Raw genomic sequence first — 21,879 nt, 5'->3', positions numbered from 1 at the left:
TCTCTGAAACAGACATTATCAAGATGCTTTAAACAGCGGTAAACTACTGTTGCCTTTATTACTTAATTGACAACATATGTGTTACGCTTGGAGGACGTGTTTTTAAACAGACTGTACGAATTTCAATGGGAACCGTTTGACCGCTTCACATATGATATCGGATAGCTATAGGTTCCTTATGTCGTAACTAAAATACCCTTCCCTTTTAACGAATGTGACCTACCGACTTCAAAAATATGGTATGATTGCAAATGAGACAACTGTCAACAACAAACCAAAATGACACAGACATTTACAACTATAGGTCACCGCACAGCCTTCAACATTGAGTAAAACTTATACCACACAGTCAGCTATAAAAGTCCTCGATATGAAAATGTCAAACAATTCAAACGAGAAAACTAACGGCCTTATTTATATAAAAAAAATGAACGAAAAACAAATATGTAACAAATAAGGAACGACAACCACTGAATTACAGGCTCCTGACTTGGGACAGCCACATACATAAATAATGTGGCGGGGTTAAACATGAAAGGGGGATCCCAACCCTCCCCTAACCTGGGACAGTGGTATAACAGTGCAACATAAGAACGAATTATACTATTTACTGGATTTGTTATAACAGATGTAACACGTAGGAAACCACATGTGGAGCAGGATCTGCATACCTTTCCGGAGCACCTGAGAGCACCCCCCGGTTTTGATGGGGTTCATGTTTCTTAGTCTCTATCTTTCTATGTTGTGTCTTGTTAACTATTATTTGTCTGTTTGTCTTTTTTATTGTTTAGCCATGGCGTTGTCAGTTAGTTTGCAGTCGATGCCACTTTTAGTGCACAGGCACTTGTCTCAGAAAAAAAATCCTATATACCTTAATATAACACAAGGTACTCAACAAAAAAAAAATGACACCCAGTCCCGAATTCACGTTATTTTTTTTATTTCTCGGTTGTCAAACCTACTTAAACTTAATATGCCGTAAATCTAGATTGATTTATCTATACAATGGTATATGACACAACTGTCATTGTTGTCGGGATCATTAGAAGCAGGCCTCAGAAGTCGGTCAACGGGACGTTTTTTTACATTCGTCTCAAGCTTTGGCAACCCCCAGCCCGCAATTATTATAAAAATTATCAAAATGAAAAGTATCAGCTTCCCTTTGACTATAAATTATTATTTTTATTGTAAATTCTTTACAGATTATGTGACATTCATTTTGTTATGAAACACACGTGTACACAACGACCCTTATGTAGAGTTATAAATTCACCAAAATTTCCCACATTTATTTTTAGCCAGACGAACCAGTATAAAATTACATGCGGACTGGGTGTTGCCAAAGCTTGAGACAAATGTAAAAAAAACCTCGTTGACCGACTTCTGATGCTGCTACTAATGATCCCGAGGACAATGACAGTCTTGTCATATACCATTGTGTAGATATACCAATTGAGATTTACGGCATATTAAGTTTAAGTAGGTTTGACAACCGAGAAATAAAAAAATAACGTTAATTCGGGACTGGGTGTCATTTTTCAAAAAAAGTAGTTAAGTACCTTGTTTTTTATTAAGGTATATAGGATTTTTTTTTTCTGAGACAAGTGCCTGTGTTTTAGTGGACGTGTTTATCATATAGTACATCATATGATATAGTCAGTACTTTTATTTTGAAATGAAATATTATTGATATGTTCGTTTTCTGTAAAAAGTGTTTTCCTAATAAAACGTTGAATTATTAGAAACACTAAAGTCTTCTGCCCTAAGCATTTATTGCCTTCGCTATATGTTGTACATCTAAACATAATTTTTGTGTTAAATGCTTATCAAGTTTGTATTTGATTTGATCTTGTAATTGCTTAGATATCAGCGCCAATTGTGATTTTCATGAAGATGTGACGAGCGCCTGGTATCTTTGATGAGTTTTTCCTTTTGTTTGTTTTTTTGTAATTGCATTCTCGTTTGTATTCCCTATGTCTCTTACATAAGTAATTACCAAAGTATACACCGGAATTCACTAGAATAACATAAAGATGTTACTAGTGGAAACGTCATTATCTGCCTCAAAAGTTTAATAATTGATATTTTTGGATTGTTTCTTCTCTTTTCTTATCTTATTTTCATGTATCATCTTTCCTTTTCTAGTCATCGTGATTGGATGTTTTTTTTAGCTGGTTAAATATTCATTATTAAACAGAGGTTTTACTTTAAGGAAAAAATATCTTCAAAAGTTCCTTCATTCTAATTGTGTCCCACTCACGTTGAAACAAAAGGGTTTTTTTCTGTAAGCAATCGTTTTTTTTTTATTATTTGCGAACTGAGAGACATATGGACAAAATGATGGCTGATGAATTCATTTCACGCAAATAACCTATGAATTATGTTATCACTACTTATAAACAACTAGGATATAAACTGTGATACAAGTAGCAGGTTTTGTTAGCTAAAACCACAGGTTTAATCCAACATTTTTATATAGTAATTTCTCACACATGTTTCATGCATTCGCTTAATTAATATCGTTTGGTTTTGTCACATTTTATTGACTTCAGTTTTTGAATTTGCCTTGAAGTTCGGTATTTTTTATACTTTTTTGACAATTTTCAACTGTTAACATCGGTCTTGCTAAGTAGTGATTTGCCATATACGTAAGTCTTACTTATTCTCTCAAAAATATTTTAAACCAATGCTTTTTTAAATATTAGAAAAAATGAATATTGTTATAAGTACAAATAAAGCATATCGATTTAAAGTGACTTGAAATATTTAATATACGTTTGAAATAAATACTTGCGTCTAACATATAATTTGCTGTACATACTTATATTAATATTAATCAATTTACCAATATTTATTAATTATAACACACGCATGTACAATAAGGGTCACAGTACTACGTTCACACATTATATTAATGAAATTTTTAATAACCTTATTCTTCGTTTCATAAACGTTAATAAAACCAATTAGTGCTTTGAACTACTCAAACTTTGAAATCAACTTTCTACGCCTTGGTGTTAACCTTTTTTTTTTTTTTTTTTTTTTTTAAAGTACAATGTAATTAAAACAGAGCTATTGAATTTGATCAGTTCTATATTCTTATTCAAAGAAATGTAAGTACATTGTATACATAATATACGTGGTGTTAGTAAAAGAGATATGAAAACAAAGTAACCCTAAAATAAATACCTATAAGTAACTCAATAACCATAAGGTAGAACGTCATAAACTAAAATTGAGAAAGGAATTGGGGAATGTGTCAAAGCGACAACAAACCGACTGCAGAGCAGACAACAGCCGAAGGCCTCCAATGGGTCTTCAATGTAGCGAGAAACTCCCAATGAAAAGTCATTCTAAGTTTCTTTTAAATAGGCATTTTTTAAGGAGCTTATTCATGAGTTGATAACTTATGCCGTTTGCAGTTTGTTTCTACCAATCTTTTGAAAAAACATCGTTTGTGGGATATAAGGCAAAACTGAAACATGTCTTAAAGTCATTAGAAACCTCAAATCAAAAAAAAAATAATGCATATGATTTTAATAACTCAATGGATAGTTTTCATTATAAAACTTATGTACATATACTTTTTTTCTGAAGAAAATTCTTTAATTTATTCATATTTAGAAGAAGTTTACTTTATTTGAATAGCTTCCTTCCAGCAAGCAATTCCCCCCGACATATTTTCCGTATGCAAGGTGACCTCAGTGTGACCCATCTCGTAAAAATCCGGTGACCACAATACGCATGGATGTCCTTAAAATAAACTATTATCTGAATTTACATGTTAAACACGTGCTCAATTTCCATGCTTTTTGTTTATTTTTCGTCAATTGTTGACAAACAGGTAACAATCGTTAAACTTCGGCTTCAAAACACGAACTTTAATTACCTGCCATATTTTCACAACAACACTGACCGATTGAAAAAAAAATTGACAATTATACGAAATTTACACAAAAAAAATGAAAAATTCGAGCACAGAAGACAAAGTTTATGATGTTTGTATGCATTGGTTCAAGAATTGGAAGAACATTATTTTTCACCGGTCACTCGTTTCTTATGACTTTAAATATCTTTATTTGAGTTCTTAAATTGAAAGAAGGTGTTGTCTTCTATTTCGAATTAAAGATATTGTTATTGCTTATCTATAATATATAGTTTACGAGAAAAAAGACAAAAACTTTAATTACCGTAAAGACATTAATAAAAGGTTATTTCTCGTGATGGTGTAAATTTAAAATACAAAAAAAATAATCTTACCAATGTAGCCCTGTTGTATTTTCTCTCTTACTATCATCATCTTCACGATAAAGACATCAGATTATCAATGGATTTATCCCTTAGTTCGTGTTGTTTATCAAATGCAGACATGTGTGTTGATTGCCACAAACAAACAATAAACAAAATTCGTATCAGATACTCTATAAGTAGAAGTCTTTTGGAAAATTAAACATAGAATTCGACAAGCAGAGAGTGATGAGAATCGCTTACTTTGTCCCTATAGTAAAGGCATCTTTAAATAAAATTGACATAACACTATTACATAGAGTTGCATTAATGCGATTCTTATAAAAGATAAAGATTGTTTTCAATAGATTAAATTTAATTTAGTGTTTAAATCCAATTTACTACTAATAAAAAATAATGCAAGTTTAAAAAAATACTCGCTTTTACTGAAAGTAAGCCGAAGGTACTTAATCTGCACTCTATTCTCGACGGCTATGCTTTGCCTGGGATGTCAAAAAAGGAAGACAAAACATTATGCAATTTGTACAGAACTTAAAGTAAGTACGAGAAAAAAAAATGCCTCAAAATATAAGAAACTAAACACCTTAAAATAATATATATATATATATATATGTACACAGCCATGTATCACCATCATTGATGGCGATCTGATGGACACATCTGTTGTAGGGTTGTCACTGACTCAGACGTACTTATGAATATAATTATTTTCTGTGACTGTATCTTACATTAATTTGTAGGATCCTTTACTATAGATAATTTAGCTGATCTGTAACAATAACATCTTCATGCCTAATATATCATGTACTGTAGTACGCCGCTAGATTAAAACTGACGTGGAAAGGTAACATATGGCCACCGAAAGCTCTTTTTTTGAGAGCCCAGGTGGTCGTGTGGTCTAGCGGGACGGCTGCAGTGCAGGCGATTTGGTGTCACGATATCACAGTAGCATGGGTTCGAATCCCGGCGAGGGAAGAACCAAAAATTTGCGAAAGCAAATTTACAGATCTAACATTGTTGGGTTGATGTTTAGACGAGTTGTATATATATATATATATATACAACTCGTCTTAACATCAACCCAACAATGTTAGATCTGTAAATTTGCTATACAACTCGTCTAAACATCAACCCAACAATGTTAGATCTGTAAATTTTCTTTCGCAAATATTTGGTTCTTCCCTCGCCGGGATTCGAACCCATGCTACTGTGATATCGTGACACCAAATCGCCTGCACTGCAGCCGTCCCACTAGACCACACGACCACCTGGGCTCTCATAAAAAGAGCTTCCGGTGGGCATGTGTTACCTTTCCACGTCAGTTTTAATCCAGCGGCGTACTGCAGTACATGATATATAAGGCATGCAGATGTTATTGTTACAGATCAGCTAAATTATCTATAGTAAAGGATCCTACAAATTAATGTAAGATACAGTCACAGAAAATAATTATATTCATAAGTACGTCTGAGTCAGTGACAACCCTACAACAGATGTATCCATCGGATCGCCATCAATGATGGTGATACATGGCTGTGTACATAATGTATAAACAACTCGTCTAAACATCAACCCAACAATGTTAGATCTGTAAATTTGCTTTCGTAAATATATATATATATTACCGTTTGCAAAAGGTTTATCAATAATAATATACAACTTTTTAACTTGCTGGCTATATGATACAATCTTTTATACTAAATAATAAAAGGATCAAATGTCAAACTCTTTACTACAGAAAAACACATAATGAATTTCAGATTGTACAAATTGCTCATGTATTTTTAAGTTTCCTGTACCAGTTAAACTATATTAAATTATATGGGTCTGTCATCCAAGCAAGATGTTAAGCTACCCATAAATCCATGTTTAATCCGCCATTTTCAATTTAAGGAAAAGCCTTTACCAAGATAAAAAAATAACAGTTGTTTTCCATTCACTAGATGTGTTGCAGCGTTTGGTTTTGACATTTGATAAAGGACTTTCTGTTTTGAATGTTCCTTGGTGTCCTTATTTTTTTTTTACATTTTAGGCAATGTAGAAAATCTACCAAAACCTTCCTCGATTATTAGTTTTATTATTTGATGCATCGCGGAAAAAGAATATCAAATAGGTTGAAAAGTCAACAAAGGTAATCTAACTTGATTCAAATTAGCTGTGAGAATATTTACTTTCAATGTACTCTAAAAGATGAATATGTTCACCTCATGATAATTCCATTCTCAAAATGTTGTTAGCCTTCTGCTTATAATATATGAGAAGGATCTAACAACAACTGTGTGGTTAATCAGTAGCCCATATACACTACAAATTAGATTCTTAGCATTTGCAGAATAAAATAAAATGAGTTAAAGAACGACAACTGTATACACGGAGGAAATTCTAGAACATAAGGCATGTATATACATATGAAATATGCAAGTCTTCTACCTTCTGAACAAACAATTTAAGCATAGGAAAATGAACTAGAGATTCTTAAGAGCCTGTGTCACTCACCTTAGTCTAAGTGCATATTAAAGAATGAACACAGATGAACTCATGACAAAATTGTGTTTTGGTAATGGTGATGTGTTAGTTTATCTTACTTAACTCAACATGCTTGCTATTTACAATTATCTCTATATATAGTGAGCTTTGCCAATTAGTTATAGAGGAAAATATTTTGTAAAATTTACAAAATTGTTAAAAATTGTTGAAAATTTACTATAAAGGGCAATAACTGCTTAAGGGGTCAACTGACCATTTTGGACATGTTGCCTTAATTGTAGATCTTACTTAGCTGAACACTTTTGCTGTTAACAGTTTATTTCTATCTATAAAAATATGCAAGATAATAGCCAAAAATAGTAAATTTTCCTTAAAAATTATCAATTTAGGAATAGCAACCCAACAACCAATTGTCCGATTCATAGCAGATATATCTTGATTTGATAAAAAATTCAACCCAGTCATAATTGCTCTAAATGCTTTGGTTTGAGGGTTACATTTTACCCTGTGTTCTATTAATAGCCATGACAGCCATCTTGGTTGGTTGTCCGGTCACCTCACACATTTTCAAACTAGATACCCTAATGATAAGTAGATTCAGAGGAGAAGATTTTTGTAAAAGTTAGTGACGACGGACGATGGACGCCTTGGGTCAGGTGAGATAAAAATGGTGGCACTTAAAAATATAGATAAAACTGTAAGACATCAGTCATTATTATGTTTTTTTCAGCATGAACTTAGGTAAAATCAAATTAACAAAGTATCTACCAGGCAATGTGCAGAAAAAATAATGCATGCAATTGTTGAAGTATTTATTGTTTTCATGAATACCAGTTACTGTTTTATATATAATTCATATTAATTTAACTACCATGTTTATTTCAGATATTGTTGTGTAAAACTAAAATATCTTTGACTCTGACTAATCCTCATTAATAAATTGGTTTTCTTTTAGTTTTTGCCTTATAATAATAACCCAAGCCAATTTAGACTCTTAAACTTATCACATTGAATTCTATACACATGTGTCTATACCCGAGGTCATTTTACATTTATAAAAATGCATAATATTATAACATACCTCATTTAAGATTTTGCATAGATATCTAGTAAAATAAACAGTCTAAAACATGATTGCTTGAAGCTCTGGCTCTATAAACATAACCCGTTCTTTTACATATAAATTAAAATATATCACATATAAATAACACTTAAACTGTTTTGTATCTACCTAAAAATATATTAAACAAAGAATAAATAATTTCTTATACATTGTGTAGGTTCTGGGTCATATGGGTGTCTGAGTGTAAAAATGTTGATTTAGAAAAAATCCATGTTATCAGTCAAATACAGGAAATTTATCAAAAAATCTAAATTTTGCTTTGGATGATACATCTTAATAATTTAATTTTGGATGTAACCTTTTCTGATTGGCTGACGTTATTTTGTTATGAGCCCATAGACATAATTTAGTCATGTGACCGTGGAGTCATCAACGTTTTTTCATGGTTTTCTACGGTTTAAAATGGAATTTAGAATTAAATTATAAGAAATGACTAATATTTTTTCTGTCTATTCGAAATAACATAAAAATTGTGTTGCACACTGTTAAATAACCCGCTATGCACATCATTCAGTTTGCACCAAATTTTTTATGTTATTTCTTCATAGACAGAAAAAATATTACAGTCATTTCTTAAATAAAAAAATATCATTGGTAAAATTACATTTAAGTTTAACAAAGTGATTCAAGTTTTTTTTGGGCCCTTTATAGCTTAGTTACTGTTTGGTATGAGCCAAGGCTCCATGTTGAAGACTGTACTTTGACCTATATCGGTTGACTTTGATAAATTATAACTTGGATGTTGAGTTGTCTCATTGCCACTCATACCTCATCTTTTTATATCTTTTTAACCACAAACTGTAACTCATTTCAAGGTAAACTGCTAAAAAAAAGTCCATTTATTAATGGGTGGAGAAGGGAATCTAAATTTAACTCTTGATAGTATGTCTTGATTAGGAAGAAATTTCTGTAAAAGTTTCCTGATAATCAATGCTTGTTTGAAAAGGGTGGGATCTCTAAGTCTTGCCTGTGGCAATTTCATTACTTGCAGCACAAAAGTCATAAAAATTAAACCACTAAATCTTGGTTTTAAATTAATATACAGACATATACATGCATGTGAAAATGCAAGACAACTGTACATGACAGTATAAATGATCAATGTATAAAATATATCCGTGAAATAGTGGTATACACCATTACACAACATTGAATACTTTTTTTTCTTCTTTTTTTACAAAATTGAATACTGCCATTTTTTTCTAACAAAGGTAATTTAATTATAATAACAATAAATGGAGATTTTGAGTATATGTCAATGAGATATATACTTTTTTAATGATTAATTATGTCATATGAACAGGAGCTGTGATAATGCACAATATAACAGTAAACCCTGCCTACCAAGCATATTAAAAAGGACATGTGGAAGTCACATAGTTTTTAACATATTAGACAAGTGACAAATGTCCTGCATCAAACAAACTGGTAATATTGCACTAAATATGTTGGACGGATTGATTATATCAGAACTTTATCTAATTACCTGGGCTATTGAGGAATCATAGAGACTTCGATTAAGACATATTTTCAAATATTTGTTGATATAAAACTTTAATTTTTACAATTCAGATTAAACAAGACAGTGAATGTTACACACTTGTATTTCTTTCCCCAACACTAAACCCCACCTAAAAACTTAACTTGAGGTGATCTCAGGTTTTCTGGAAGGGTAGGCAGATTTAATACATTAAACCGATTTGTGCTACAAAATATCAAATTGATATCTATTACACAACTGATCTTGAAATCTTCAAAAATAAAAATAAAAACTTGTCTTCATATTACAAAACATTGCATAAAAATTTCTGAAAGATCATCTGAAACAAACCTGAATTATCAAAAGACATGTATATTTTGAAGATTATCTGTTCATCTAGGAACCTGAACAAAACATCATACAAAATGTTGTGTAAACAAAATCAAAATCAAAATTAATATGGTTAATGTCATCTGAGGATAATGTTATAATTAAAAAAGTAAGTTTATTATTGTGTACTTTACTCAAAGAGAGAAAATCAATTCTAGATACAGTTTAGTCACCGGTAGTTTGTCCATCTATATTATATTGTAAAACTATATATATATATATATATATATTCATCTATTTTGCAGATATTATTTGGGTGAAAAAAACTTGACTTTGTTTAATTGTTAAATAATCAATGTAATCAATATGTAATCACTTGTATGAAATTGAACTTAATTGTACTGCTCAAATTATTGGGCGTCATAATTGACAATAAAAAACTTTGTATTTGTATTGTATTTGTATGTAAACTGTATAAAGCAATCTCATGATATTACAAAATGTTTTATAAATGATGGATGACAGGTTTAAAAAAATATTCTGAGACTATAAGTTATAAATGTGTTCCCTATAACTAAACAGACTTAAATACACATTAGAAAATATAAATACCAATTCCCTTAAAAAAAATCCAAAACCTACAAAAATCCTGATTTATCCTATAGTGTTTTCTTAGCATGTAAACAAGCATAGGCCTCATCAATGTCATCTGTCAGACTATCAAAATCTACAGTTTTATTTCTATTGGTCCCGTTATTTTGGAGATCGTTGTTGAGAGATAAAGCACTTGTGGTGTCTGAGATATTAGGAGTCATATTTATTCCTGAATTGTCTCCCTTTGTTTCCATTTTAGCTTCCTGTTTACTTTGGCCTGTCTTAGTTATTGACCCTGTGTTTTTGTCCTTGTCTGAGTTATTTGTCTTGTATGCATTAAAGGGTAGAGGGTATAATCCATCGTCTTTATTAGGACTTCCATCTAAAACAAATTTCTGAAATGCATTTAAATTAAGTTGGCACTCTTTGTAGTCAGTATCTTGATCCGTCTCTGGAAATTTGTGTTTTAACTTTTCTTTTGCCTGAAATAAAATGAAAACAAATAATACATAAATTACAACACTAACAGATGTTACTAAGGCCTTTGGAAATAGCAAAGTGATATTTATTATCATCTTATCATCTTTTAAATCAATTATAATACTTTGGGACAATTCAAGTGTATGACTGCAAGGAACTAAGGTAAACAATACTGTTGTATTCTTAAAAGACTGCTTTAGTGATTTCATATCAAAAAATAGTTCAGACTAGATTCAGTTCAAAATATTTTACAGCAGTGTCACCCACTCTGATAAAGAATATTTCAATCAGAAAAAAAAAAATTATGATCCAAAGCCTATGCCAGATATTTATTTAGATTTGAAGTTGCTTTTTAAAATTCAAAAGAAATTAGTTTTAAGATAAGATATGCTAACTAATTTCTATTTAACCACATATGGGCAAAGGGACAAAACTCTTGCCTTCAAAGAAACACCTACTTGAAATGTTGAATGACATTCGTCTACAATTTTAATATAATTGCCCATCATGCCCATAGGTTCAATGTGACTGTAATACAATTAAATGAACGAAAACAAATATTTCAGAAAGGTGAATAAATCTTATCTTGATTTGCTCTGTTAAAGTTGATAGTCATGCCACAAATCCACATTAATATTATAATCCATTTCTCTCTCGCATATTTGTGAATTTCTATACTTTTTAATAATTATAATAACTTTATTACTATGACAAAAAAAAATATAGGCACAGATCTTTGATAGGAAATGTATTTTTGCAACCATAATTTGCTTAATCTTTTCATTGTTTATAGTATAAATATTAAAAAAAAATCCATTTAAACTTGAAAAAGGTACAGGTATAAAAAATAAATAAAACTAGATGTGTCAAAGCGACACGAATTTCCCTGTCCCAAAAAGATGAAAAATCTGCAATTTCAATAGAAACACAAGTGGACACAAACTTGATGGTAGTCTCACATATAAAAAATCAGCTCAAAATCTGGAGGGGAATAGAGAAAAAATCTGTATAACTGTGATTTTCAAGTCCACAGCCCGTCATTTCGGCAAAAATTAGTGAAGCAGAACGAAACTTAAAATTGATCTGTAACTCATCATGGTTAACTCACATACCAAAAATCAGCCCAATATCTGAAGGTGTTTTGGAAAAAACTCTGTATAATGGATTGTCGGGGAATGACAGAAACTTCAGAATAGGGTAAAACTATATGGCACCAACAACTTTAATAGTTGTGGGGTTCGTTGCAGGGCCATAAAAATAATTCAGTTAATTCATTCTTGAAAAGGTGATAAAAATCGAAGTTAACTTGGTAATTACCTCTTGTAAGTTTTCATTCTGATATTTCATCAGTTGTTTTTGAAAACCAAAGTTAGGATTGGCAAGATCACGCACACCTCGTATACTATTTACAGCTTCTCTCCATCCAAGTGGTGTTACAGTCATAATGTATGCAGCAGTAATTGTCACACTTCTAGATACGCCAGCAAGGCTAAAAATAAAATGTTGAAATACAACTTAATACAAAATTAATACTTAGGCCACAGCAATTTGATTCCTTGTTCGACGGACCCGCCCGCACCTATTTTTTTCAAAACAGTTTTTTTTTATTTTTATTATATTCCCGCTTCCCGCATCCGGAAATTAAATCATGTCCAATTCCCGCACCGTTTTTTTGTAAATTTATATAAAGATCTCAACATTTGTTTTTTAAAATCACAGTCTAGCCTGTATATAAAGATTTTAAACCTATCAGCACGCCACAACACTGTAAATATCTGCCAGAATATTTTTTTCAGCATGAAACCAATTTATTCCAAGCGGGAGTGCTCCGATATAAATAGAAATACCAGTACAGAACAAAACGTTGGTTTCTTTCCCCCTAACTTATATTCCCTATAAAAAAAAATGTTCGTTGTTAAAATAAAGTACAAAGAACTTCTAAAGGATTTGCCTTCAACTGCAATTATAATGTATGATGACGGTCATACCCGCAGCAGGTTTGTGCACCTGTCCTGGTTGATTCAGAGACCTGTCGTTCCGCAGTTATCGTTTGTTGATATGGTTCATTGGTATTTTCCCGTTTGGAAATATAATTTAGATCGTTGGTTTTCCTGTTCGATTTGTGTACACTACTAAGTTGTGGTCCCTTATAGCTTGCTGGTTGGTCTTGATCAAAGCACTGTATAAACGGCCGTACTTTGACTTATGTTTGTTATTATCAGGTTGGGACCAACCCTCCCTCAGACAAAGGCCTTGAAGGGGTCATTTTACAATGTTTACTGTTCAGTCTGTTGTAGAAAAGAAAATAGAAATACTAAGGATTTGTACAGTGCTACTATACAAAACCTTTGACAACTTAGAATTTTTTACCCAAAAAGAGGAGAAATACATTATATTTTAAACAACTTTTCTAAAAGAGGGATGGGTCCACTTACTTTGAATAATATTAAACTGTTAAAGTAAATGTGTTAACATGGTTATAGTCCCGGAATATTACAAAACTCTTTGACATGTTTTGACCATTTAATACCAAATATTATAGTTCTTTGGGAAAAGATAAGCCCTTTTGTACTTAAAGTGTTTTAACAAAAAAAATATATTATAACTTTAATATTTTGACCCCTCATAAAAGGGATATTCATAACATTAAGCGGTTGTTCTGAACCTGAATATGACTTGAATGGAGAATTGTCTCATTGTCAGTCACACATACAAAGACCAGATTTAATTATTCAATAATTTCTTGTTGAACAGGGAAAAAATACTTCATAAATTAAAGAAATGTCAAGGTACAAGTGATGAATCAAGTTTTAATATAGTCAAAACCTACTATTTTATGTTCACAAAATAAAATTATAATCGCTCGCCTTTACTTTTTAAGCTTCGCCTCAAAAATTTGCAAATTAAATATTTTTTTATTAAAATTTTCAAATCGCTCTCTCGCCCCAATTTTTGGAGTCCAAAAATCCGTAGAACAAGAAATTAAATTGGTGTGGCCTTATGTGTCTTTTCTAAAAATTGTATTCATGTCCCTCATTTTAAATATTTCTATTGATCTAGATGAACTCTTAAATAGCATTGTCTAGCATTACAGAAATGACAATTACATCAATTGGATTAAAATACATTTCTAGTGTCCATGCTTTGATCACAAGTTTCTGATAACACTTGGTTCTCTTTTCTGATCTGGTAAATTTTATATCAGCAAATCAAACAGCTACCTTTAAATTTATGAACTTTTAAAATCTTTCGAGTTCGATGCATTTCCATCAAAAACTCTGGTTTTAGTGAACATCATTCATGCGTTTAGGGGCATCGTCACTTCCATTCCAATGTTGAGCTAGTGGTTGGAAAATTTTAATACTATATTGCACGATTTATTCGGCAAACTAAATTCTCATAATTGATAATCAGCACTGCTGTCATTAGGGAAATGAAATTACAAAATAAAAATTATTTATAGTTTATCCTGCACATTGACGATCACTTAGACCCTTGATGAATGTTGAATGCAGGAATACAGGCGATCTCCTCTATCTAGTAAATGATGTCACAAAGAGCTTATTGACGAGTTTTTTCCCGTGACATATGAACTCGAAAGTGGTCTATTCAATTCAATTCAATCATATTTTGTTCATCACTTCTAGTTTAAGAGAGAGAGCATATGATTAAACTAGAAATATCAAATAATAAAACATCTGGCCAATAACAATGATTATATTGTATAAAATTTCTGATATACTGTAGTGTTCCCCCATGGCCTTTTAGCATCATGATATAAATGTGATGCTATAAACTTAAATGTGATGCTATAAACTTAAATGTGATGCTATAAATTTAAATGTGATGCTATACACTGTATGAAGTAGTTTTCTTATAGATAATTTTATGAATGTATTGCTATAATTTTTAGAAACAAAATTTCACTGATTACCAGGGTGCTAAATGAAATATATGGGGAGAGCACTGCACCCTGGTAATGACAGAAAGTTTGCACATTTCATAGTTTCAAACTTGAGCTTTCAAGTTATCAATCTAAAATGCCTAAACCATTGCTAGGCAACACATTATATATTGGTCATTTGCTGAGTTGGAAAAATTCTGATCTTCTGAACACAATGAAAGTCTAATAAATATAAACCATTACCAATGAACTAAAACACCACCATTGTTGAGGCGAGCATTGTGGATAAATTCAATGCATTCTGGGAAAAACTGTATAAGTTCTTGCTGTGAATTATCACTGGCCACAATACAAAGGTATTCTTTATCCTGTGAAATAAAATGAGTATTAAAATATGCTTTTTATATCATGTATATCAATCCAGTATGACCAGTGCTGGCAGACCAGACATGGAGAAGAGAAAACCTTTTTTCCCTATGTTCTTTAACAGAAATTATTTTGTTCATTAAAAAATAAAACCAAATCATTGGTTGCAGTTTATTTAACAGCAATTTTAGACAAAGGAAGATAACTCCAATTTTAAGAGTGACTTTAACAATGGCATCATTTATATTTTAAGAACAGATTTAAGTCTCCTGCACCTTGCAAAAGTTATGAATTTTTTTATAAACAAGTGTAACATCATTTTGTGCCTTGATTATCTGAAGATATATAAGCGATATATAGTGTCAGATAAGCCTTGGAAAATTAAGATATCAAGCCTGCCCCATAAGGTTTTGGTTGCATTTCATTCAATCTTTACCTTAAAATGATAGTAACATAAGGCAATTGCAAATATTATGTAAATCAAATAAGAGACAATATCTGAAAAAGTCGATTTTCCATGTCCCCAACTTCACCAGCAATTATTTTTTTATTCAACCATCTTTTTTGAAAATTTCAAGCTTCAGTATAAACTAAATTATATAATGCACCAACCCCTGACAATTAAACACTCATTCTTATATTTCTTCCAATAAAATATTGTAATTTAAATGTTCAATCCCCCCTAAAATCATGTTGTCCCCTGTGTTTTTTGGAAAACTAAATCATTCAAATAATATCCAAATTAATTAAACAGGCGTCCGATTCTCACATATATGATAAATTATATAATAAACTTGCCCTTAATTTGTCTTTTTATATTATAACTATAGCATGTAATAAAATTTTGCAAATTTTAAGACAAAAAAAAATTGTCCCCAGAGGTGATTTCCCTCCTGTTACCACTGAGTTTTTTTACCTGTGGAAACGTTTACAAGACCAAGAGTTATTTTCCCATTATGTATTGTGAAGAGCATCATTTCCTGAATGCATTAGTACAAAAAAATAGTTGAAAAGGCGGCCAGGTTTGAACATTCAAGCCCATCCAAGGTAAGAATTTATAGAAAAATACTTATTGGTGTTCCATCCTGTTATAGCCTTTTCTTCCACTTTCTGAGAATATTTTGAAGTGTGCACCACAAAATTAAGTGTGTTTTTATATCATCTTTTTAAAAGTTATAGGACACAGGAAATACACTTACATTTAATGTAATAAAAAGGACAAAAACTATCGCGTAATTCCTTTCTGTTACATTCTGTCATGTTACCTGATAAAAAGTAACAGCATAACCATCATTAGTAACAGGAAGGATATTCAAGACATTTTCACTGAAGAATCAAAGAGTTAATCTACTATATGTCAACCATTTCATTTAAAATGAGTTATCACCACCATATCAAATAAATTTCAAAATAATATACAGTATATTGAATAACAAAATATGTTTTTTGCTTTTGATAACAGCAGAGAACATTGTGCAATTTAAGTATAGCAGATAGTAACAGAAAGGAATTTATTTTAGAATTTTTCATTACCTAGGCAGATTTTTCATCTTGCAAATACAGTTTCAAAGACTAAATGACATTGTTTGCTGTTATACTCCAATTGTGACCAATCTAAAATGATGTTTTTTTCTCAAACTTTAAAATAAAGCAGAAAAATCCTTTCTGTTACCAACTCTGTCCTGTTACCGTTGTCCCGTTACTCAAGATTCTTTCATGTTACCGACATACCGAACTATATTTAAGTATATTTCTAAACCTTTTGTATTGCAAATGTTAAAATCAATAATTGGCATTTGATAAACTATTGCAGGATATACTAGTAAACCACAAATAATGTCTTAAACTTATTCCTTATTCCCATTAGAAACTTTTTAAAATTGATTCCCTTTGGTAACAGGAAAGAACTGGATTTTTTTTGTACCATTTTTAAAATTGCCATTGTTTCCTTATTAAACAATTGTTTGAATTACAGAAAACAGTTCCTATATCCCAAATGTGTGTTCTTCGATTTGTGCTATTGAAATACAGGGTTTAAAGAATTTTTTTTTGTTTTTTTCTTATTGCCAAAAAATAAATAAAAAGCCCATAATTAACATGATTAGATAGCTTGGCTGACTTATAAAATCTGATCTTATGAAATTACAAAATGTATTATGTATTTTGATAATGTGTGTAAATGTATACTTGATATAATTGTCTGTCAGCTGTAATATCTTTACCTCACGTAATTTTATAGCTTGGTCATGTATGGCAATACAATGTATATGGGGAGGATATATGTAATATTATTTTCAGTCTGCTATTTTACCTCATGTAATTTTTTAGCTTGGTCATGTATGGCTAGGATATGAGTAATATTATTGTCAGCGAGCTGCTGTCTATCTTTGGCATCTCTGAAGTTTCCAACAAACAGGCCAGGTAACACCTGAAATAAAAAAAATGTTTAAAGGTGCTGCTTTTAGTTTTCTCTTTAGAATTATTTTACGATGACGATGGAAAGTTTTTATCAACCTTTACTGGCTATTCAGCCTTTGCACTGTCTGTTAAGTTTGTCATTTCATGGCCTTTTATAGTGGACAACAGGGTATGGGCATTGTTCATGGCCAAACTGTTAGCTACAATGTACATGATGTATAGTTATTAATTTCTGTGTCACTTGGTCCCTTGTGACGCAGCTGCTGTGAAGAATTGTCTAATTAGCAATCATACCACATTTTTTTTATTACCCTTTCCATCAATTTATATTGTTCTGTTTTTTTGGCATCCAGAGGAAGTCAAACAGATTTTTGTTTTGCTTTGCTGAATATATCCAGAAGTTTAAAGATCTTAATTAAGACATTTTCCTTATTATCTACATGTAAGACTTGGAATAAATTGTGAATCCCAATATAAAAGTTATATATATTATATATAAATTTGTGTATTCTCCTTGACCATGTTGACACTTATTTATTCTTAATCTTTCCTTGTCTTAGGTAGCACTCCACAGTTAGAAAATAAAATAAAAAATGAGCCACAAAATGTTTTATCATCTCCTATTCCTGGATTTCTAATACATTAACCTAACTGTTTGTGTTGTACATGTGTATATGTATGTAATCAGTATCTTCCATAGATGTGATTTTCAAAAGTTAAAAGGGTGAAAATTAATTCCTTTTATGTGTATCCATGGCAACATTCTGCATTTATTTCCCATAAAATATTGCAAAAAATGGGGGGTGGGGGTGAGGGGGTGTGAACATGTCACATTTCCCAAAAAAATTTGGATCAAACTAGAATTTCATTGCCTTGAGTGATACCTTTTTAGAAACTGTTTTCCTAAATCTTCCTAATGGTCCAATAAAAAATGGGTGTCTTTCGCCTCATTTTTTTGTAAAATCCAATCACAAAAGTCATGCGATAAAAAGTTGGAAAAAACATTACAATAATTGCCGGACCAATGTATGGTAGGGACATGCAAATACGGACTGTCATACAGAAAACAGCCTATATTACATTCATTCCATAACCTTGATGTTCATATAAACCCTATACAAAGGCTATTTTAATACTCAGCTATCCAAAAATGAATGTTATTGCACACTATCTCTCATATTTGAAAAATTCACAGGGGCCAAAATGCGAAACTACATGTACACATCTACAAATGTAACCATTTCTAACTGTGGAGTGCTACCTTACATTATGGATTAAGATTTACCTTGTTCATACCATTCCCCATTATGTTTAATGTAATGAAGGCAGTCAGCTGTCTGTTAAATCTATGTCAACTATTACTTAACATCATAGCTGGCCTTGACTCTATCTCTACCTGAAAAAATATATATATATATATATTATATAATATTATATGTATGATGTAAAACAAGTCTAAAATGTATCAAATTACTTCGACTTTATTATTCCATTGTACATGTACAAACAAAATGTACATGTATGATGTAGGTCTAATTCTTAATAATTCTTCTACATCAGTTCTAAACAGACGTAAGCTTCAATTCAGAAAAGTACATTATGTACAATGATGTACAGACAAAAATAACAGTACTATAATTATCACTATCATGACTATCATTATATTCTATTTTATACTTCAGTTTTTGTACTTATATATTTTGAAATATTTGGTCCATATAAACATGATAAATGTACCAATTTATGAGTATTATACAATAGCGACATAAAATTACTAGAGTGATAATTTGAAATTACAGAGAAAGGAGTAGGTGCAGTAAGAGCGCTTTTTGGCCTCAAAATATAGCAGTTTTACAAAATTGATAAAATGTAAACTTTTAGTTATTTATTGAACAGTAGAGTGCTTCTGCTACATAAATATGGGCTATTTTCGACTATACAATGAACATATATCGGGTACTAGCACCTTAAAGTCATGCTAAATTGCAAAGTTCTATCATTTTAGTTAAATTTTAAACGGTTTTCGTGTCAAACGAAAGTGGCCGCATTCGTGTTCATCTTTAATATTGGGATGGAAGTTGTATTTTATGATAATACATAATATATATAAAGGTTGAGGATGAACACGGATGCAGCCACTTTCATTTTTGACAAAAAACATTTGAAAAGTGACATTTTTCCGCATATTTGGTTGATTTTTCATATTTGAGATTGAATCGGATCGTTTTTAATGACTAAATCAGTTCAAATCTTTCACATTAACTAATTGATTCATATGAAATAGACACTTAAGTGTTTAAAAAGTGGTCAAAACCTTTTGTCAGACGAACCTGAAATATGAGGCCAAAATCGGTCCTTACCGGACCCACAGGGGCTTGTTACAATTGCCGGGTTTACTATCCATACTAACCCCTAAAAAAACATTTTTTTAGGGGTTAGTATGGATAGTAAACATGGCAATTGTAACAAGCCCCTGTGCCGGACCTACTCCTTTTAGTGTCAAGTTGACACTTCTAAAGACTAAAAAGACATCACAATTAGTTGAATCAATACTGGTCTGGTCACGTTTTCAAAAACTTGAAAAAAATCTTTAAAATTGTGAAATCTTAATTTATATGTTTCATGTTTGAGGTATCCTTGGAGAAATAAAACAAGTTATTTGTATTTTTTACTTTGGTCCTGTCATTGTCCTGTCAATCGGTCCAGTCATTAGTGCAACCCTATGAATTGGACCACTGATATATTGTTTATGTGGTATCACTGATATCAGTTCGAATATCGTGTTTTAAAAGACAAATACTGAAAAATAAAAATAAACAAACAAACCAAAAAATTGTCCAAGGGAAATAACTACACCATTTCCGGTACAGAACCCATCTAAATACCGGTAACAAATAAAAAAACTGAAAAAAGAGAAGCGAAAGAACTCATTATGCGAAGTCGATAACCATGTAGCTGCACAGGAGTTTGAAATCCTATCAATAAGGGGGTAAAAATATACCAAATTCGATTATCACAGTAGAGCTTCTCTTTCTTATTGCAAAAAAATAACTTATGTGTTCAAGTGAATGAATATCGAAAGAACCAGTTTAATGTACTTTTTTTTTAACAATATCAGGAGCCTTAAATTGTGAATTAAGAAAAAAAGGCGTCATTGTCAAAAATTGTATAACAAATCGCCTTTTGTGCCCCTGGATCCGCCACTTGTCTATTTTGAAAGATAACCTCATAAACATGATAATTGTCTTGACAGTTTGTGTCGTTGTTTTACCTATAAAGATCTATAAATGAAATGGAATCAGAAACAGCTCAGTGACTTTAAGGTCAAACGATACAGTTACAGGGGAGGTAATGACGTTGCTAATGTAAAATGTTATTTTCGAGACGTCAAACTGTGACATATCGGGAAAAGATGCATTTTTCGACTGATTTTTATCCTTGAATGATTTAATTTGAAAACGAGTTCATGGACCCCTTTTTTTTCAAAACAGCTATTTCAAATGAGGTCAAGGTGAATTCCGAGTATTGTCTGATCTGGTAAAGTCCGAGAAACTCAAAAAAGGAAATGAACAAGATGGAGGAAAATATATCGTTCTTTTTATTTCTTTCGCCAAATTCTTTCGCAAATGACGATTTTTTATCGCCACAATTATTATTTTTTCGCAAAATGCGAAAATGGCGACCGCCAACTGAAACCCTGGAGCCTATTTGTTTCATTTTGCAGGGAGATTATGTGACCCAAATTTTCTAAAACTGTAAAAGAGGATTTTTTTAATTTTGATAAACATGCAGCAAAAAATTACGTATTTTCCTCAATTCATGAACCTTTGATAAATATGAGTTAATACTGATTTTAAAAATGCATAATTTTTTAGGATACTTTTTAAATACAGAAATTACTGATTATTTAACAGAAAACAATTTATGTTTATCTTTTATAACAAAAAAGTTATGTCTTTCTTTCGAAAAAGAAACTACGGCCACAAATCTGAATTTTGAACAAAAATACAAAATTTCGACCTCATTTTACTCAAAAAGTAGCATATGAAGGTATATTTTTTATTACATATTTGATTTAATGAGGTAAAAAATAGCCTCTATGCAATTTTTCACGAACTTGTAAATACAGGATCAAAATTGTATCGGATGCCTTTAAGAGAGCTCCTAATCATGAAGCATAAATGTAAACTTCACATTGGCATTTATAACTTTAAGGGACCTTCATTACCAAGAGTTCACATTGTAAATATATGACTGAATGGTACTTATACTTTTTTAATGTCCTAGTTAAACACGAAAACATACATGTTCATGAAAAAGATAAACAAAGATACACGACAAGTGAATATCTTTGGGGATATTCTTTAAATTGATATGTATACATACTTTCAACTACAAGTCAAAGTCAGAAAAAATAGGATTTGTCTGTGTGGGGCTTATAGAAAAATT

The 21,879-nt window shown here is 31.2% G+C and overlaps 1 protein-coding gene across 2 annotated transcripts; it reads right to left on the bottom strand.

Annotated features, from left to right (window-relative positions):
* Positions 1 to 7,532: 7,532 nt before the first annotated feature.
* LOC134721246 (dual specificity protein phosphatase 22-B-like) lies at positions 7,533 to 20,295 on the bottom strand. Of its 2 annotated transcripts, none has more exons than XM_063584073.1 (6): positions 20,257 to 20,295; positions 18,716 to 18,826; positions 17,324 to 17,440; positions 14,890 to 15,014; positions 12,060 to 12,231; positions 7,533 to 10,744 (listed from the first exon to the last, which is right to left on the bottom strand). In XM_063584073.1, exons 2-6 carry the CDS (start codon positions 18,734 to 18,736, stop codon positions 10,328 to 10,330), a joined length of 852 nt encoding a protein of 283 aa, XP_063440143.1. In that variant the 5' UTR covers positions 18,737 to 18,826; positions 20,257 to 20,295; the 3' UTR covers positions 7,533 to 10,327. The 2 variants fall into 2 exon arrangements, with proteins under 2 accessions (XP_063440143.1, XP_063440142.1); XM_063584072.1 differs by lacking the exon at positions 20,257 to 20,295 and adding an exon at positions 20,103 to 20,247.
* Between the last annotated feature and the right edge of the window lie 1,584 nt (positions 20,296 to 21,879).

Source organism: Mytilus trossulus, chromosome 6 (genome assembly GCF_036588685.1).
Source record: "Mytilus trossulus isolate FHL-02 chromosome 6, PNRI_Mtr1.1.1.hap1, whole genome shotgun sequence".
NCBI classification, from domain to species: Eukaryota; Metazoa; Mollusca; class Bivalvia; order Mytilida; family Mytilidae; genus Mytilus; species Mytilus trossulus.
The sequence above is the reverse complement of the archived record's forward strand: the minus strand, read 5'-3'. Positions and strand labels throughout refer to the sequence as shown.